The sequence below is a fragment of the Bos indicus x Bos taurus genome, chromosome 15, assembly GCF_003369695.1.
Source record: "Bos indicus x Bos taurus breed Angus x Brahman F1 hybrid chromosome 15, Bos_hybrid_MaternalHap_v2.0, whole genome shotgun sequence".
NCBI lineage: Eukaryota > Metazoa > Chordata > Mammalia > Artiodactyla > Bovidae > Bos > Bos indicus x Bos taurus.
Genome location: NC_040090.1, coordinates 17,080,610 through 17,100,259, shown reverse-complemented (window position 1 = coordinate 17,100,259; position 19,650 = coordinate 17,080,610). Strand labels below are relative to the sequence as shown.

Below are 19,650 nucleotides of genomic sequence, written 5' to 3'. Positions count from 1 at the left end.
GAGGAAGCTGAGTGGGCTTGGCCCTGGTATTGGAGGGTCAAGAAGGGCTCCCTTAGCCCCAGATTCAGGCAGGAGCCCAGTTGTGTGGATCTGAGGATGACACTGTCCTGCTTCTCTTAAAAAATTGTAAGATCTGGGACTTCCTTTGTAGTCCAGAGGCTGAGACTCCATGCTCCCAGGGCAGGGGAGCCAGGGTTCAGTCCCTGGTCAGGGAACTAGATCCCTCATGCTGCAACTAAGTGTTCACATGTCACAACTAAAGATCCCCGCATGCAGCAATGAAGAGTGAAGATTGTGCATGCTGTAACTAAGACCCAGAGCAGCTAAATAATTAAGTAAAAAAAAAAAAAAAAAATTTTTTTTTTTAAGAAAAACTGTAAGATGTTGCAACATATGCTGTTGCCCCATCCACCTCGCCCACCCACAATTTCCCAAGTGCTGCTGCTGATACAGATACCCCACTTGGAGAACCCCTGGGCTCTTACTACTGGTAATAACACCCTCGGGGTGTCTGTTAGTCTAGACACTAACTTCCTGCATAAGTGTCTGCGTGAGACCTGCTTCCTCACTGGATAAAGGTGTTTGAGTGCCCACAGTATTCAAGGGTGTAGAAACTTGCCTGCCTTTTTCTGTCTTGTAGAGTGAATGGAGTCCTGGAGAGGAAGCAAGGGCACAGACACTTATGAGATAGGCAGTCAGTGCCAACTGCTAAGATGTGGTGCAAAGAATAGAAATTGTAGGACCTTGGGAAAGGTGGGGGACCACTACCATTGGGGGTGGCCAGGGAAGGCAATCAAGAAGGAGTGGTTAGGGATTTCCCTGGTGGTCTGTGGTTAAGACTCCATGCTTCCACTCCAGGGGCATGGGTTTGATCTCTGGTCAGGGAACTAAGATCCTACGTGTTTCAAGCAGCCCAAAAAAAGAACTTAGAACTAAAGAAAAAAATTTTAAGAGAAGAAATGGTTAAACTGAGCCTGTGAGGTGTGGGTGGGGTGTATCTCTTGGGACTGGAGAGTAGGGGGCTGTGAGAATGGCAAAACCACTCTTGCCCATGTTTCTCTAAACCCTACGGAGTTATAGGAAGTGCAAAGCTTCCTTAAGTCTTGACCAACTTGAGGAATGGGAGGCCACATCCCTTTGGGAGGATACCCTGATGATATCTCATCTTCTCTAAGAGCAGCCAATTGGGGTATGTGCTGTGTACACACATGCAAAGGAGTGTCTGGGAATGGGCCCTGCTTTCCCTTTCTGTTTTGGGAAACTTTAGGAGCTCTAGAATCAAATACTTTATCTTTGAGATCCAGCTCTACTTTGGGTAAATTCCTGTCAGTCTGGGTATAGGGTTGTTCTTCTGTGGATTGGGTTTTATTACGATATCTATCTCAGAAGTGGTCATGAGGATCAAACGTGCCATTTATATCTGGCATGTTGAGAATCAAGCCCAGCACATGGTCAGAGGTAAGGGTCTTACTTAGCCTTCCTAAGATAAGGATCAGCTCTTACAATTATCAGTCACTGTTTTCATCCTCAGCCCCTATCTACGTGGTTGAACAAATCCTTTTCTTCTACGTCTTCAGTGATTTTCCTTCCTACGTTACTTGCATTGGCAGAAGAGTCTTAACAGGTCCTATATTTCCTTCTTTGCCTGGCATACGATTGGTCCACAAATATTGAATGGCTGAAGCTGAGGACACAGCCTTGAGTGTAGGGAGGCGCTGTCTATCTTTCCTCTTGTTTCCTCCTCTTCCTCCTTCCTCACTCACAGCACAGCACGACCCTCAATACATGTGCCTTGTGTCACCTTTGCGTCGTTTAGGCAGGTTGAGTCACACCTTACTTTTTTATTGACATATAATTGATTCACAGTATTAGTTTACAGTGATACAATATTGGTTTACAATACAGTGATTCAGTGTTTTTATAGAGTGTACTCCATTTAAAGTTACTGTAAAATATTGGCTATGTTCCCTGTGCTGTACAATATATCCTTGTAGCTTATTTCTTTTATACCTGGTAGTTTGTACCTGTCCATCCTCTAGCCCTGTGTTACCCCTGCCCCCTTCCCTCTCCTCACTAGTAACCACCAGTTTATTCTCTATGAGTCTGTTTCTGTTTTGTTATATTCATTAGTTTGTTTTGTAAGTGATAAGGTACAGCATTTGTCTTTATCTGTCTGATTTTACCTAGCATAAATACCCTCCAGATTTATCCTTATTGTTGCAAATGGCAAAATTCCATTCTTTTTATGGCTGAGTAGTGATGAAAGTGAAAGTAGAGAGTGAAAAAGTTGGCTTAAAGCTCAACATTCAGAAAACGAAGATCATGGCACCTGGTCCCATCACTTGATGGGAAATAGATGGGGAAACAGTGGAAACAGTGTCACACTTTATTTTTTTGGGCTCCAAAATCACTGCAGATGGTGACTGCAGCCATGAAATTAAAAGACGCTTACTCCTTGGAAGAAAAGTTATGACCAACCTAGATAGCATATTGAGAAGCAGAGACATTACTTTGCCAACAAAGGTCCATCTAGTCAAGGCTATGGTTTTTCTTGTGGTCATGTATGAATGTGAGAGTTGGACTGTGAAGAAAGCTGAGCACTGAAGAATTGATGCTTTTGAACTGTGGTGTTGGAGAAGACTCTTGAGAGTCCCTTGGACTGCAAGGAGATCCAACCAGTGCATTCTGAAGGAGATCAGCCCTGGGATTTCTTTGGAAGGAATGATGCTAAAGCTGAAACTCCAGTACTTTGGCCACCTCATGTGAAGAGTTGACTCATTGGAAAAGACTCTGATGCTGGGAGGGATTAGGGGCAAGAGGAGAAGGGGACGACAGAAGATGAGATGGCTGGATGGCATCAATGACTCGATGGACGTGAGTCTGAGTGAACTCCGGGAGTTGGTGATGGACAGAGAGGCCAGGCGTGCTGTGATTCATGGGGTCGCAAAGAGTCGGACATGACTGAGCGACTGAACTGAACTGAGTGTTCCAGTGTGTGTGTGTGTGTGTGTGTGTGTGTGTGTGTGTGTGCACAGCTTCTTTATCCAGCCATCTGCCTAGGGGCATTTAGGCTGTTTCCATGTCTCAGCTGTTATAAATAACGCTGCTATGAACATTGGGGTGCATGGATCTTTTTGAACCCATGAGTCATACCTTATCTTAAATGAAGCTTTCATTCTGAAGGAACAGGGGTCAAATATTCTTCTCTTCAACAGCCCCCCTGGGCCTTGGAGACACCAGTCCCACCCTCTGATTGTGGTCCTGGCTCCCATGTGGTTGGTGACAGATCCCACAAGCTCTTACGTCCCGCTGCTGCCTCTTCTCTTCCACCAGGGTCAGGAGCTGACCATCCGCCAGATTTCCCTGCTGGGCTTCCGCGACCTGGTGCTGCTGAAGGTGAAGCTGGAGGACTTGCTGCTGCTAGCGCAGCCCCAGCTGCCCTCGTCCATCGTCCAGATGTTGCTCATCCTGCAGGTGAGGCGCGACGGAGACGTCACTGAGGGATGAGGGAAAGGGCCCCTGTGGCTGGAGCACCCTGGCTCAGTTTGTCTTCTTTAGTGTCATCGGTCACCTTCCAGTTCCTTTGTCCGTTTGCTGTGCGTGCAGCGAGCCCTGTCAAGGTCCCTCTCCTCCCGCAGTCTCCCAGGACACTTGAAGATGCCCCATAAGCGATGGTCCCTTTAACGTGGGGAATTTGGCATCATTTTCCTGAGGGCCTCCTGGGACATGTTCTTCTACCCTCTGGGAGTCAGGAAGCCAGAGGCTGGGGGTGTGACGGTGACAAAGGCCGGTCTTTCCCCAGCCCAGGACTGACTCTGGGTGGCAGGGGTGGCAGCTTCTGGATCTAAAGGAAACGTGCAGGTTGTACTGCCCTCGGACCATCCCCGCTGTAGGGAAGTTGGGCCCCAGTAGCTGGAACTGCTGTTTTCTCTGCCTGGGCCCGCACTGTCCACAGCGTCAAGAGATCTGGGGCTGGTTTTTCCCTGCCTACTTCTCCTACAGAGAAGAGCCATTTCTCTTTCCCAGTGCATTTCCAAAATGGCCCTGAACCAACCCTCCCTCCTCAAAACATACAAGGGGCTCAACCTTTCCTCCCATGGGTCATGAGGTCCTATCCTTAGGCTGTCCAGGAAGAGGCTGAACCAGAGACTTTGACCACCCTAGAGATCTGATTCTCCTTGGCAGGCGCAGGCAGGTCTGAGACTGTCCTAGAATGGTCCCTTCTGAGGGGACCTGCCCAATCAAGCCAGTGTGCCCCCTGCCAGTCAGTGCCCCAGGGTCCTCCCCCGCCCCCGTTCCCCCCACCAACAGGATCCCATGCTGGGTTTAATTCTCTTCCCTGATGGCTCAAATGGTAAAGAATCTGCCTGCGATGCAGGAGACCTGGGTTCGATCTCTGGGTTGGGAAGACCTCCTGGAGAAGGGAATGGCTACCAGCTCCAGTATTCGTGCTGGGACAAACCCATGGACAGAGGAGCCTGGCGGGCTACAGTCCATAGGGTAGCAAAGAGTCAGACAAGACCGAGCGACTAACACTTTCACTTTTCATCACCATCTGGAAATTCTTAATTTTTGAACAAGGGACCCCACATTTTCATCTTGTGCTGAGCCTTGCAAATGCATAGCCAGTCCAGCAGCCAAGCCAAGGATAGCTCCTTCCCAGAGGGCTGTGTGCAAGTCAGGTTCTTTGCCCAGGGATTCTGATGCAGCTCAGAATTTCCTTCCCACTTCTTGCCTCTTCTCCTCGCTCTGCATCCCTCTCTTGTTTAGTGCTTAGGAATCGTAGAGTGGAAGAGTCTTGTGGGGAGAAGGCAGATGAGAAATATCAAGGGGTGAAAAAATGAGATAAAAGTGTCCTCAGCTCTGAAACCCAACCAAGGTGGTTTTGGGGCTGAAACTGCTCTACTTTTGAGGCTGTGGGTGGGTCTCTGAGAGCATGAATAAGGCTCCCCTCTCCCTTCTGCCACCTGGAGGATCCCCTCACCCTTGTGGAGAGTCTCGTGTGCCTTCCTAAGTGAAGCCTTTCTTTTCTCAACATGTAATTCTGTAGTTAGTTGTGATAGATACTTATTTTTTTTTAACAAAGAAGCTTTTGTAATACCATATTGCCAGTGGTCGGAGAAGGCAATGGCACCCCACTCCAGTACTCTTGCCTGGAAAATCCATGGACGGAGGAGCCTGGTGGGCTGCAGTCCATGGGGTCTCGAAGAGTCGGACACGACTGGGCTACTTCACTTTCACTTTTCACTTTCATGCATTGGAGAAGGAAATGGCAACCCACTCCAGTGTTCTTGCCTGGAGAATCCCAGGGATGGGGGAGCCTGGTGGGCTGCCGTCTATGGGGTCGCACAGAGTCGGACACGACTGAAGCGCCTTAGCAGCAGCAGCATTGCCAGTGGTAAAGAACCCACCTGCCAGTGTAGGAGACGTAGGAGACCTGGGTTCGATCCCTGGGTCAGGAAGATCCCCTGGAGAAGGAAATGGCAACCCACTCCAGGTTTCTTGCCCAGAGGATTCTATGGCAGAGGAGCCTGGAGGGCTACAGTCCATGGTTCGCAAAGAGTCGGACACAACTGAGTGACTTAGCACATTACACATATTAGTAGTTCTGAAATTCCACCTGTTTTTACTTTTTTTAATTTTTGTTTCATATTGCAGTACAGTTGATTTATAATGTTGTGTTACTTTCAGATGTACCACGAAGTGATTCAGTTACACGTGTACATGGATCTCTTATCTTTTAGGTCCGTTTCTCATATAGGTTATTACAGGGTATGAGTAAAGTTCCCTGCGCTCTACAGCAGGTCCTTGTGGAGTGTCAAGCGAGGCATCTTGCTGGCCTTTCCCAGTGCTTCTGCTCTTGCTGAGGGACATGGAAAACCCTCAGGTCTTCTCCCATGAGCAGCCCCCTCAAGTGCCAGACAACCTCGCTCACGTTTCCTCTGCACCAATTCTGACCCCTTCCCGGTCCTGCAACCACCAAGTCTTCTGCCCCGTAGCCCCCTCCTCAGCCTTCCTTTTCGTTTCGGTAAGCCACCCCTGCCTCCCACTGCCCCAGCTGCCTCCATCTCAGTGTAATGGAGCTGACAAGGTACCACGGCAGCCAGTTCCCTTGGAGCTTGCACCCAGGGGTCTCCATCCAACCTGCAGGACGGGCCCCTCCGCCTTCTTGGCCCCAGCTCCTAAACTCCAGTGCAGGGGAGAGTTTTCTCTTTTCAAACGAGAGTGATTTAAAATCTCTTCCGCTTTGAGACTCTGACAGCTGGCCCTTTGGGCTGAGCACAGTGCCCACGAAGCCTTGCTCTCTTGCAGGCCCTCCATACAAACACATGGCTTCCACGCCTTTCCAGCAAGAAATTGAATTCCTTCAGAGTTAGCTGGTTTTCTAGAAAACCTCGATGACTTTCCAGCTCCTTGTAGCTCCGAGGACTCCTGTGCTTTTGAACTGACCCTTCACCTTGGTACCAAATGTGTGTCTGGTCCACAGTGATGCTCCCTTTCTTCTGCTGTTCTGGTCTTTTCCAGATTCTCTCCCGCTTTCTTTTCCAGCCTGTTAACAAGGAGCAGTAAGATGGGCTCAGAGCCAGGCAGCTTGTGTGCCAGGCCTGGGTTTTGGCCCCTTACCAGCTGTATTTTCCTGGGCAAGTTACATAAGCTTTCTGAGTCTTAACTTTCCTTGTGTGTAAAAGGGGGGATGGTGAGGGTTGTTGGCAGGTGCTGTGAAACATAGAAAGTGCTTTATAAAGCTCCTGTGTGCCTGATGTGGAACAGTTATTGTGACGGAGAGGGTGAGCTGGCTGTGATTGGGACCGGTCAGACCTCAGCCCTGGAGCTGGGGTGGGGACAGTCCCACCGTTCCACCAGCCCTGCTTTGGGGTGGGATCCCACCACAGAGGCCACGGTGCTTGCCATGCACAGTTCTGATCACCGCCACCCAGGACCAGTGCCTGGGGCTCCAAGCCTGGGTTTCCTTCATTCAGCCACGAGGATACAGCCTGCTTGGAATGTAGTGGGAGGGTGGCCAGAAGCCGCTGGCCATGGTGACTTGGACTGACCTGTCTCTCTTGGGTGTTTACTTCCAGAGTGTTCACGAGCCCACAGGCCCAAGTGAGGGTTATTTGCAGCTGGAGGAGCTGGTGAAGCAGGTGGTTTCTCCTTTCCTTGGCATCAGCGAGGACCGTGGCCTCTCAGGCCCCACGTACACATTGGGTAAGGGGGCCGGCTCTCAAGCTGCCAGGAGCCGCAATGACTGGTACCAGTTATGTTTCCCTGAGCCCTGATGACCTGCCAAGCCCTTTGCTTCCCACGTGGGTTGTGCAAACCTCTACATGTTCACTGCTCGTGTTTCCCTCTGGCCTGGTTGTTGCAGTAACCTCCCCGCTTGGCCGATTCCTCCCCAGGAACGGATACTGAACTTCTGTGGTGGTGCTTGTCTGATTCACATCTTTGATCAGTGGCTTTGATCTGTTTTGGTGCCTGCAGTGTTAACTTTCCTGTATCTGATACCAAAAACCATGCCTGACTGCAGCCTACCCCCTCATGACTGGAAAAACCACCAGTGATGAATTTCCTTTTGAAAGTGGCTCAAAACGTGAAGCCAGCTTACTGGGTGTGTGGCTGGAGATCCAGCTGCTGGCTGCCCACTGCATTCCTGTAGGTACTGCCAGGGACTTCACATGCAGGACAGGGGCTCCTGGACTGGGGGACAAATCCCACTGAGGCCTCTTTCCAGTGGCTGTAAAGCTAAAATTCAGGCTCTGTACTACTCACCCCGGAGAATCTAGAGATGAAATGAGTCTATTCCTTCTTTCAGTGAGACTATGGTCTAGATGAGGAAATAGCTATAGAATATCATAAAAGATATTCCTCAGTTACTCTCTGAAATGGAACCACCCACCCCCCGCAAATGCAGGAACTTTTGGCTTGTGGTTCTAACTTCAGCAGCCAAAATGCTGCCTGGCAATGCAGTGTGTGTGCATACGCAGTCACTAAGTCGCATCTGATTCTTTGTGACTCCATAAACTATAGTCCATTAGGCTCCTCTGTCCCAGCAATGGAGTGGGTTTCCATTTCCTCCTCCAGGGGATCTTCCCAACCCCAGGGATTGAACCTGCATCTCTTGCATCTCCTGCATTGGCAAGCAGATTCTTCACTGCTGTGCCACCTGGGAAGCCCTGGCATAGAGTAGACAGTCAAAAACTATTTGTTAGATGGATGGGTGGTACCCGAGGCTGGGGTGACCAGCACCCACACACAGGTGCAGAGGTGGAAAGGGATTTCCTGAATTTGAAACCTTTTATCCCTTCTTCTGGCTTGAATGGAGACAGAGCTGGGCTTCAAAGAAAAGAGGGGAGGACCAGCCTCCAGCGGGCTTCCCGCCCCTTCCCGGGCCTCCCGACTGCAGAAGAAAGCAAGGCCTGCCACAGTTTTTAGGGCCCCTTCATATTTCTCTGGAGACACCAGTTTAACCACAGTCACCACAAATCTGAGGGTGCTGGCCCCAGTCTTCTGCCTGCCTGGTCCTCCACCCTCCCTCCCTCCTTCCCTCCCTCCTCCCTGATTCCACCCAGGAGCTGGCAAGAGCCGGCTGAAGGAAAACAGTCCCCTGCCCTCCCCGTGAGGAGGGCTGGGCGCCACTTTCCTGCTCTGGCGGGGCCAGCTGGCCCCCAAGTTTGGGGCAGGAGGATACAAGGAGATGTCAGCATGCCAGCGGGTTAGCCGGGCCATGGCAGGGACCCCACCATCTGCTGGGCCTGGAGCTGGGAACGCGAATGGATTTGGAAGTTTGTTCAGTGAGGACTCGCTCTAAGAGGGGATGCCTTCAACTTTTCAGCTATAATAAGACTCATACATACTTTCATCAAATTGTAATCAAAGGCCTGAGGTTTTATTCTTGTGCCAAGGACAGTCGTTGTCTCTAGGGCGTTGTCACAGTAGAACCCGAGAAGGGAGGAAATGACCTTCTTTTGATTACTTTTTTATTATATTATTATTTCAACAAATGTGTACTAAGAAGACCCTGTCCCTGGCACCTCGTGAACTGCTGCAGGTGATATCTGTGACAAAATTGACCCACCCCTGCCCTCTGGCACAGGGACCATGACTCATCAGTGTACAAGTGCTCTGATTGGGGAAGTCCAGGGCCCACAGCAAGAGGACTGGGCAATCAGGGAAGACTCCCTGGAGGAGGTGATCTCTGCAGTGGGACCCGGAGGATGAATACAAGTTAGCTGAGTCAATGGGGAGGGAAGATTGACCAGGCAAAGGGAAGGATCTCTGGGAGGCTTTTGAGGTTATGAGGAGGTGGGTGGGGAGCAAGAGGGTGCAACGTTCGAGGAACTGAGAGAGCTTTAGAGTTGCAGAGTGGCTGACGGCAGGGGAAGCCCCGGGACACAGACCACGTCCTGGGCACTGTGTGGGGTGGGCTGGATACCACGTTCCCACTCACAGGTGAGGCAAATGCAGGTCAAGGTCACTTGGCTGTTAGAGACAGGCTTTCAAAGCCCCTAGCTCTATGCCCTTGGCCAGCTGTTCTTCCACACTCCACCCGCCCCCCACCCACCCTGTCAGCTCCAAGAGGTGACTGATGGTGCTGAGGGACCGCAGAGAAACTGGTCCTTCCTTCTCAGTTGTCGACTGAAAAAAATTACACCCTAAAAACTGAGAATTATGTTTTAGTCAATGGAAAAACTAAGTACTTGAGCATAGAAGACAGCCTCTCAGATAGCTCTGGAGGACTGTTCCAAAGAGGGAAGGAGGAACTAGGGTGTATGGAAGTTTTTGCAACAAAGACCAGGTAGTTGGAATATTGTTATTCCTATGAGAGAATACTGTTAATTAAAGAAAAATAGATATCTCAAGTTTGTGAATTTAGTGCTTTTCTACATGTGGGAAGATGCAAGAGTCTGGGCTCATTGAAGTCATTCCTTTTTTAAAAAACTTTTATATTGGAGTATATTTTATATTGGAGTATATTTTATATTGGAGGAAAGCCAATTAACAATGTTGTGATAGTTCCAGGTGGACAGCACAGGGACTCAGCCAAACACATACATGTGTCCATTCTCCCCCAGCCTCCCCTCCCATCCAGGCTGCCACATAACACTGAGCAGAGTTCCTGTGCTGTACAGCAGGACCTTGTTGGTTGTCCATTTTAAATACAGCCGTGTGTACATGTTGACCTCAAAGTCCTTTGATACATACCCTAACGTCTAGGCCTGCTCTCCTATAGCTTTTCTCCATCCTGAATCCCCTGAGGGTGCACAGTCCAGGGTGGCTGCAGTGGCTGCTGGCTCGATGGCCAGGGCATCCTTTGCTTAGTGGTATGGCAGCCAGCATTCTTTGTCCACGCGGTCCTTAGTGCCAGAGGTATCTGGGGCCAGGACGTCATCCGCAACCAACCCCTGGACACCAAAAAGCTAAAATGGCCACCACAGCGCCCTTCCTTATGGAAGACACCCCTTTCTAGATAAAGAGAGGACTCTCTGCGGCTCAGTCTTCCCCTCAGTTGAACAGAGGCTCTTCTCCTGTCTGTGGAAGAGGTAGCTGCCTGTTGTGACAACCGGCCGAGGTAGAAAGAGACGGAGCAGAGGCGGTGGACGTGAGAAATCTCCGGAGGCCTTTCCATGACCTCTCTGGGCCTGACAGGATGGGAGGGGTGAAGGGCAGCTGGGCCCAGCATCTCAAAACACCTGTCACCTTCCAGGCCCCGAGCAAGCACTTGGCATGTAGTCATCCTACCAGATTCTGGGGATGCATGCTGTCGTGACCTCAGACTCTGCATTGGTAAGAAACGTCCCCAGGGTCACACGGGGTAGGTGACCAGAGCTGGAGAAGTGGCCTTCTAGGGCTCCCACCTGTACTCACGGGCTCAGGCAGGTTGAGCCAGGGACTCACGGGTGGACCCTCTTCCTGCCCGCCAGGCCCATGGGTCTGAGAGTTAAGCCTCATCTCATGGATGGGCAAGTCTTGCTTCGGAGAGAAAAGATGAGTCCCAGGACGTGATGGAGTGAGCGTGTGTGTGTGTGTGTGTGTGTGTCCTTCCCTCCAAAGCTGTCACTTTTCTTGGGCAGAGGGAGTAGTGGGTGAGGAGGAAAATAATGAAATCTTAAAAAAAAAAAAAAAAAAAAACAGGCCAATTTGTCAGAGGCCAGGCCCACATTTCTACCTTTCCAGTTTCCCAAGTTTCCAGGCTGCTGCCCTGGCTCAGTTAGCGCTCGTTTCTTCCGCACAAAGGCCCGGGCCTGCCACTCATCTCTCTCCATTGTGGCTCCAGGGGGAGGGTCCTTTGCCCCAAGATACAGTAACTTGTCCTCTTGATCAGTCGGCATTCATGGACTTTCAGGTGCCAGGGCCTAAAGAGAGACGCCCACCGTGAACCTGATGGGCAGGTGTTGTAACACGCCTGATGGGGGCCACTCCGGTGGGGCCTGGCCGAAAGCCTGGGAGATCAAAGGCCTGGGAACTGAGTCCCCAACAAAGAACCGCCTCCTCCGGGCTTTGTTTCTCTCTGGGGGTTTGAAGGGAGCTGCCAGGGCTGGCTTCAGAGCAGGGGGACGAATGCCAGGGCTCCGCGGGTCGCCTGGGGAGTGAGGCAGGAGCAAATACAGGAGGAGGCTGGGAGGGCGGTGCAGGAGGCGTCAGGGTCCAGCCCCTCTTGCTGCTCCTCCGTGGGCCCCCTTGCCAAGGAGGGGCCAGCTTTTAGGCACCAGGCGGGAGACCCACAGCTCAGTCAATCCCCTATGGAGACTTCCTGCTCCGAATGGCAGGGCCCAGCTTTCCCTGATGCAAATAAGAAAAAGAAGGCAAAGAGGACAAGCAGCCACAGTGTGGCGAGCTGACTATCAGCTCCAAGCCTACTCTGCAGTTTAAAGGCCTCCCAAGGGGCCCCTGTGGTCTCTTCTCTGGGAGGCGGCTCTGAACGTTGGGGGGAGCTTTGCAAGCACACACGGCCTGCCCAGGGGACTCACACAGCCCAGCCGCCCCTGTGGTCTCTGCTGTGTCCACACCCAGGCTTGGGAGCCAGAACATTGTGCCCAGAAGGCAGGAGGAGGAGCTGGCAGCCTCCGGGTCAGCGGCAGGGAACTGTCCTAAGAGAGGCAGGGCTGGCTGCAGAGGGAGCAGGGCTGTGGAAACCACCAGGGTGGGCTTCAGCTGTGTGCCCTGGAGTAAGTTACTTAACGTCTCTGAGCTGTGGAGGGCCAAACACAGAGGAGGAAGAGGCTGCCCTGTCGCTGGGCAGGGGCCCGGCAGAGCTACCAACAGCTGTATTACAGGCCCAATAGGATGGTCTGGGGCCTGTGGAATCACCCCAGATGAGGAGTTGTGTGTGCCTCCCCTTTCCTTCTACGGACCTCAAACCACATCCCAGACCTTACCATGCTGTGTTAGTCACGGCCTGATTATTTGTCCGTCTCCCCCTTAGACTTATTGCATGTGGCTCCCCTGTTGGCTAGGCATGGCGTAGACCTCTCCTCTGAGGGAGGGAATGAATGAACGGACAGCCATGCAGTCTGTCTGACCCTCAGAGGACTAGGCCCATCTGAGAAGCCCCCTCTTCATAACTCCTCCTCCTCTGATTCCCCAGCCTGCTCTCATTTGTACCCCTGCCCTGACATTGGTTGCCCTGATATTGGTCAACATTGTGTTGACCTGGTTTTAACACAAATGTGTGTGCTGGCTTCCAGAAAGTCAGGAGCAAGGGCTGTGCTATCCGCCCTGGGCTTGAATCCCAGTTTCATCACTAACCATGACTGTAAAATGACTTAGCATGTCAACCTCAGGTTCCTTTTCTGCAAAGCAGTCAGGAGATCGTGTCAGTGAAACCTCTCCTGTTCGGATAGAGTGCATAGTAGATGCTCAACTAATGACTGCTCCTAAAACTTCCCCCACCCACCCCTCACCACTGTGCTCCAGCCCCTGTGTGAGGCCTCATATCAGATTTATGCTCCTCTTTGCTCTCCGCAGCAAACACAACATTTTGCACAAAGCTCAAGACGTTTGTTGAAACGTTTGTTGAAAGGGGGGCATCATGGGGACCCCCTCCTCCAGGCTGGCCAGCCCCCCTCTGGCTCCATCTCTCCACAAAAGCCCAAGTAGAACCCTCCAGAACCTTTAGGCTGCTAGACTAACAGTGTGAGAGAGACGGACGATGTCCAGGCACCCATCTGAGACAGCTTGCTAGCTCATTCTGCCAGGTTGGGAACGATGGAAACCACCCAAGGAATTCTTTCCTCCAGAGATGCTGTGTGTCTACCATGCATGTCTGTCCCCCAGACCTCATCCCACGTCCTGAGCCTGGGCTTTTTTCCAGATTTCTCCTCTTTCTTGATCTGCAGGTAGTAAGCACTCACTGTCCAGTCCAGTTTCCTCCTAGGCTGGTTGTAGGGCCGCCACCACCTGGGTTTTCCAACTGCCAACCTTGAGTGTTTGCTTTTAACAGCAGCAGGAGAGAAGATGAATTGTTTTCAAGGGCACTTTTTTTAAAGGATGGTTCTTTAATGGGGTCCCTGCTTCTTTGAACTCTTCCGGTGCTTCTGTTTTATAGTTATCGATTTTTGCGATCATAAAAGTAATACATGGTTATTGTAAAAATGTGGGAACATTTTAGAAATGTGAGACTTGGCGCGTGCAAGCACCCACGCTTCAGAGAGGACCTCTGCCGACGTCTGGCATAGATTCTTCTGTCCTGTTGGCTCCTTGGCGTTTTGTCCCCTATATCATTTCTCCCCCAAAGAAGAGCGTGAGGACCCAGCCTCTTGTCTGGCATTGCTGCAGGCAGTGTTTGCTGCTGCCTGAGTTCAGAGAATGGGCTGGCTCAAGAGCAGTGACGGAGGCTGGAGACGCAGCAGTGTGTATTAGGGATGTCTGGGCACCGCCATTTAGGGCTTCAGAGGATTGGGCTGAGCCTCAGTGTTCCTCATCTGAACAATGGGGATGATGAGAGATGTCCTAGTGTTTTAGAGGGAGATTGGGACTCAACAGTAAGATGATGGATGGGAAGACACTCAGTAAGTTCTAAATTCTACGTATTATTACCTGATTCTGAGAAATAATTGCTGTTGCCATCAAATAGCTCCTGGGGGCTCCAAGTGAGTAGTCATGGTGACTTAGTCCTAAGGGTTAGGATTTTATTCTCTTGTCATTGTGTATACATATTTGTGTATGTGCATATAGTCACACACGTGTGCGTGTACACATACATGCATATGAAAAGTGAAAGTCGCTCAGTTGTGTCCGACTCTTTGCGACCCCATGGACTATACAGTCCATGGAATTCTCCAGGCCAGAATGCTGGAGTGGGTAGCCTTTCCCTTCTCCAGGGGTCTTCTCAACCCAGGAATCAAACCCAGGTCTCCCACACTGCAAGCGGATTCTTTACCAGCTGAGCCACAAGGGAAGCCCGTATATGCATATGCATATGTGCATGTATGGATGTATAAGACCATCCAGTGATGGGACCTGCTGAGAACTTTGCAGATGAACACGGCACCCTCACTATAATGCCCATCAAGGCGCATGAGCTTTGAAGGTGATGACTGCATGTTTCAGGGCCTCCAGATCCATGGGAAAACCCAACAGTAAACTAGAGCAGCATGGGCTGAGTGTCCCAAGGCCAGTCTGTGACTGGCGAGTGCCGTCTTCTCTCCCTTTAGAGCTCAGGTCTCCCCCTCCACCCTTTGTTATCCTGTCAGGGGTGGAGGGAGCACCAGCGAGGTCAGGCCTTCCTCATTTATCCCCTTGGAATCCCCTGCTGAGAGAGGCATGTGTTAGGAGTCTTCCAGGTCTTAGGAATGGGGGGAGTTGGGGAAAGCAGTGACAGGTGCCGATGGGTTGGGAGGTTGGAAGGCGGGGGGTGTGTGCACTGGCTGGAAGAGGGCAGAAGGAAAAAAGAGGCTTTGACCAGACCCCACCGCTCCTCAGCCCTCCATCCTCACCTCCTCAGCCCTCCATCCTCACCTCCTCTGCCTCGCTGGGGTCTTTCATCCAATTCATGCTGCTAACATGGTGCCTCAGTGGAATAGGAGGCTGGTGCCTACAGAGGAGGCTTTCCTGGGGCCTTGGGGATGCAAGCTTGCCCTGGGCCCTGCCCCGGCCACACTGGAGGTCTCAGGACTGGCGTGGTCCTTGTAAAGGTGGGAGAGGAGAGACCTTCACAACTGGGTGTTATTTGTACACAGGCTTCCTCCTTCCGACTCTTCTCCCTGGATTCGAACCTCATGTACTTGGCTTGTCCTTCCCTCGGGATGCTTAGTCAACTATCGCTATATATGCTTTGTGTGGACAGCGAGCACAAGTGAGTCTGGAGTGAGACAGCCCTTGTTTTGCATCCCAGCTCTTCTATGTTCTAGCTTCCCAGCTCTTCTATGTTCTAGCTGTGTGAGCGTACGCCAATTCCTATCTCTTTGATGCTCATGTTATCTCCCACTTTAACTATGAAAAATGATCATAACTTAGGTTCAATTTTTAGGAGGATTCAAAAAATGAACACATGTCAAGGTTGAGCATAGTTTCCAAAATGGAAGAATTTGAGAAGCAGCAGTTTTTAAAATAATTCATATCCACTGCTCTCTGCTGCCTCCATGGGCCATCTACGGAGCCTCATCTCCTCTTTGGTGCTGTGAAAGGCTGGTTGAAGCCAGAATATCAACTTGAACAGAACTCAGGCCTCAGATCATCAAGCTGCTGGGACTGTTGGTGGTTCTGGTCCATGATGATCCAGAGGATGTGCCACTGCCTTTGCTTTGATAGCCAAGGTCCCCCCAGTTAGCTATTCCTCTGAACTTGAGCTTATGAGGCCTTTTCCACTTCCTCTGTTGACACTGCAGGGGGCTCATCATGCTGAATGGAGCCCAGAGCATCTCTGGGCAACTGGTCCAGCCGGTGCTCAGGTCTTCGGACAAGACTGGTTAGAAGGGAATTGAGGGCAAATCCAAGGAAGCTGAGGCAGCAGCTGCAAATGTGAGGAGACTCCCTTGGAGCTCCTTCATCTGTCATGGAACATCCATTGGGAGGGCATGTTGGCCATAGGCAGGATCAGGCACGAACAAGGTGAAGTTACAAGAGAAACATAGATGTAGCCAAGTTCCTTCCTTGTGCTTCAGGGCTTCATCTAAAGCCGTCCCTGAAGGTGGAGCTGCCACCTCCCTCTTCTGCCAAATTCTTTAGGAGTTTTTGACACCTACCACCCCCACCCAATCACAGCCTTTGCTGGTCTTTCTCTTGCAGCCAGGCGCCACTCCAGGGTCCGGCCCAAGGTCACGCTCCTGAACTACGCCTCCCCAATAACCCCCGTCAGCCGGCCCCTGAACGAGATGGCCCTGACCCCGCTGACGGAGCAAGAGGGGGAGGCCTACCTAGAGAAGTGTGGCAGCGTCCGGCGACACACAGTGGCCAATGCCCACTCGGACATCCAGCTGCTGGCCATGGCCACCATGATGCACTCGGGCTTAGGGGAGGAGTCTGGTGGTGAGGACAAGTGCCTGCTGCTGCAGCCCAGCTTCCCACCGCCCCACCGGCAGTGCTCCAGCGAGCCCAACATCACCGACGGTCCCGACGAGCCAGAGCAGGGGGCCACGGGCAGCCAGGAGGACTCGGAGCTGAACTGTGCTTCCCTGAGCTGAACCCCCATCTCCCAGGACTCCCAGCTGCTGCCTGGCAACCAGGATGAGGGCAGCTGCATCCCCAAGGATCACTGAGGGGAGCACTTCCTCTGGGCAATGCCACCTTCTGCCTTTTTGGATACAGGCTAGTCTGAGTGCCCTAGGGGACATTTGTCATAAGCCTCTCCATTTTCAGGACGGTGAGCACCTTTTTGCAGCCACACAGATCTAACTGCCCAATGTCTGCCCTCTTGCCTGCTTGACTCAACCCAGATCTTCCTCACTGGGCTTTTATTCTCAGATAATGGACTGTCCGGTCCTCCTGACTGTATATCACAGCACCCCTGGCGTTCCTATAGCTGGAGGTCATCCAAACCACATACAAAGCCAGCAAGGCTGTGTTGGCATGTGGAGTTCCCCTTGAGTCTTCGTGATACAGAGGCTGGTGGGTGAAAAGAGGCAGTAGAGAGATGTACCTCTTGACTCTCTCGTGTGGAGTAAAAGTAGACTGCAGCCCCTTCCAAGCCTGACCAGGAATGCATCTTCCATTTCAGTTTCAGAATTACTGGCCAATGAGGGTTCTTCCTCACCTATACCCAGACCCTTTATGCTGTCTTTGGCTTTTGGCCCAGGAGGGCCACACGGCTAGAGGAACCCCATCTTTAATTAAGCTTCAGCGTTCCCTTTCCAAGGCTTTCTCCCCAACTCAAGGAACTAACCTTCCTGGTGGAATAGCTGGTGCCTTCCTCCCTCTTTCATTTCAGAAACTGACCCCTTTGCTGTCATGGGGGAGGGGCCAGCTGATACCAACCAACTAATCTGTTCCTGGATTTGACTTGAATTTTTTTTTAATGTACATCATTTCAAAAATAAAATCGCTTGCAAATATTTGCATGTAGATCTTGCACCGCTCATTTCCCATGGAGGTGGGTCTTCACACAGAAAAATAGCAAACCCCCTAAGAAAGGAAGTTAGGAGTGGTTCAGGGTGAAAGCAATCCATGGTAGGTGGGGCCCCGAGGTACAGAGCTCTGGAAGCAGCTGGATTTGAGTCTGGTAAGCCCTGTGTTTGTGAGTGTCATGGTTTATAGGAAAAGTTGTATTGAGATGAGGAGACTCGGCATGCCTCGGGAGCAGAGGGGTCTAGCAAATGAGATGTCTCAGTGCTTTATAGTGGGGGGAGCCAGGGCTGATGTGGGCAAGACCTTTTGGAGACATGTTCATTCCCTATGATTAAAGCACTGCCTAGAAGTGCCTGGAATGTCTAACCTTTGGGGTCTGGAAATGTTCTTTGGATCAGCAGGCTTTGGTACTATTTATGTATAAAAGGTGAAAGTGTGAGTCACTCAGTTGTGTCCGACTCTTGGCAACCCCATGGACTGTAGCCCACCAGGCTCCTCTGACAATGGAATTCTCCAGGCAAAAATACTAGAGTGGGTTGCCGTTCCCTTCTCCAGGGGATCTAGCCAACCCAGGGGTTGAACCTAGGTCTCTGGCATTGCAAGTAGACTCTTTACCATCTGAATCATATAATATCTTCTCAACACTGCTTCCTCCATACAGGTCTGGACTTTTTATATCCTTTGACTCCACTGTTCTTTATGTATTTGTCTGCTGGTCCCCTGATAACAACTCCAGAAAAAAAAAAAAAAGAAGGCCCTGAACACTTCTGGCACCTTCTAGGTATCCTGTTAGTCTTTGGAAACTTTGTTTATGAAATGTCAGAGCTGTGAGCCAGCTTGGCTTCCAGTACAGCTGGAGAGAGGATGAGGACAGTCTAAGTTGCCAACAGAGGAAGAGACCTTCTAAACTCATCTCATCCTTGACGGTATTTCCCTTCTGGGTGAAGATTGAAATATGACCAGAGTAGTGCTTTTGATGGCTTCTGATTTGGAAATTTTGTTTAAGAAGTTGTTTCGTTTATATCCTTTTAAGAGAGTGATGGAAGAAAAAATACGCAAAGGAGACCTTCTGAGAATTTCAAACAAAAAATAATCTGTGGATGTGTTGGCTAAAGTCCACGCATTCACCAACATGCATTAGCAAATGGAATATCAGTAGGTAACATGTGATGATTTCTTTAACCAATGGCTTCTGTCCTTATTGGCACACTTAGCACTCGGGACTAGTATTTACTGATCCCAGCAAAGTCATTAATCATGGTTGGGTTTGCTTTTTTAGTTTACAACATGAATGATATATATGTTTTTAAATGCTTTTTCCATATACTAAATGCCTCTGATGAGGACAGCAGTCATCAGTTAAATGTGTAAGCCCTTAGGTTAAGAATGAGAGCGTCAGTATAGACCCAGTGTACTTAACTGCTAATGAGTGTTAGCTAGTTCACAACTGTAACTTTGATGTACACACCTGATATTTGTACAGTAAATACTTCACACTGTACATAGAAAAACTGTTGATGTTTATGAGCATTCAGGCTATCAGAGCTACTGCAAGAGCAACAGCTGTAGTGCTTTTAACCACTTTTTCTCCCCTTCATGAGATGAAGATTCGTTTTCATTATTTAAGGTAGGATCTTTCCGTGCCTGAGGTTTAATGACAGGAAACGATCACGACTCTTAAACTCCGAGTGAGCTCATAAACCAAAAGCCTTTCATGCTGTCTGTTTCCAAAACAGATTCAATAAACATCATTTTGTCCATTACTCTGTTCCCGGGCTGTGTGTCTTGATTGAATTTGCAAGCGTGTCCATTTGCAAATTCTGAGTCTGAGAGCGTCCGTTAGACCTCTGCATCCTGTCTGCACACTCCCGGTGTGAGGAACCCGCCTTCCCGGCTTCTAGGTCCCTTTTCCTGTTGCCTCCACCCCTGGGTTAGGCAGCAGCCTGACCTCAGCCAGTCTCCCCTGGGCTTTGCTTGCCATCCTCATCTGGATTGGCAAGTCATTTCCTGGAGGAACAGCCTGTCTGCGGAGGAGCTTGGAAAACACCGAACAGAGTCTGCAAAGGCAAGGTCTCTTCTGAAGCCAGCCTGGTCTCTTTCCTGAGTGTTTGACCCGGAGGGAGCCTTTGTAAGAGCCTTCAGAGAGGT

At 50.7% G+C, this 19,650-nt stretch overlaps 1 protein-coding gene across 13 annotated transcripts in view; it reads left to right on the top strand.

The window, feature by feature from the left end:
• PRR5L (proline rich 5 like) overlaps window positions 1-17,491 on the top strand; it is a 158,308-nt gene extending 140,817 nt beyond the window's left edge. For 10 of the 13 annotated variants that reach the window (XM_027562646.1, XM_027562650.1, XM_027562642.1 and 7 more), the window contains 3 exons: window positions 3,334-3,474; window positions 7,083-7,209; window positions 16,228-17,491. In XM_027562646.1, coding sequence (XP_027418447.1) covers window positions 3,334-3,474; window positions 7,083-7,209; window positions 16,228-16,622 — 663 coding nt within the window. In that variant the 3' untranslated portion in view covers window positions 16,623-17,491. Of the gene's footprint in view, window positions 1-3,333; window positions 3,475-7,082; window positions 7,210-15,179; window positions 15,296-16,227 lie in introns of all 13 variants that reach the window. The other 3 variants (XM_027562652.1, XM_027562647.1, XM_027562653.1) reach the window with 3 other exon arrangements.
• Window positions 17,492-19,650: the final 2,159 nt, after the last annotated feature.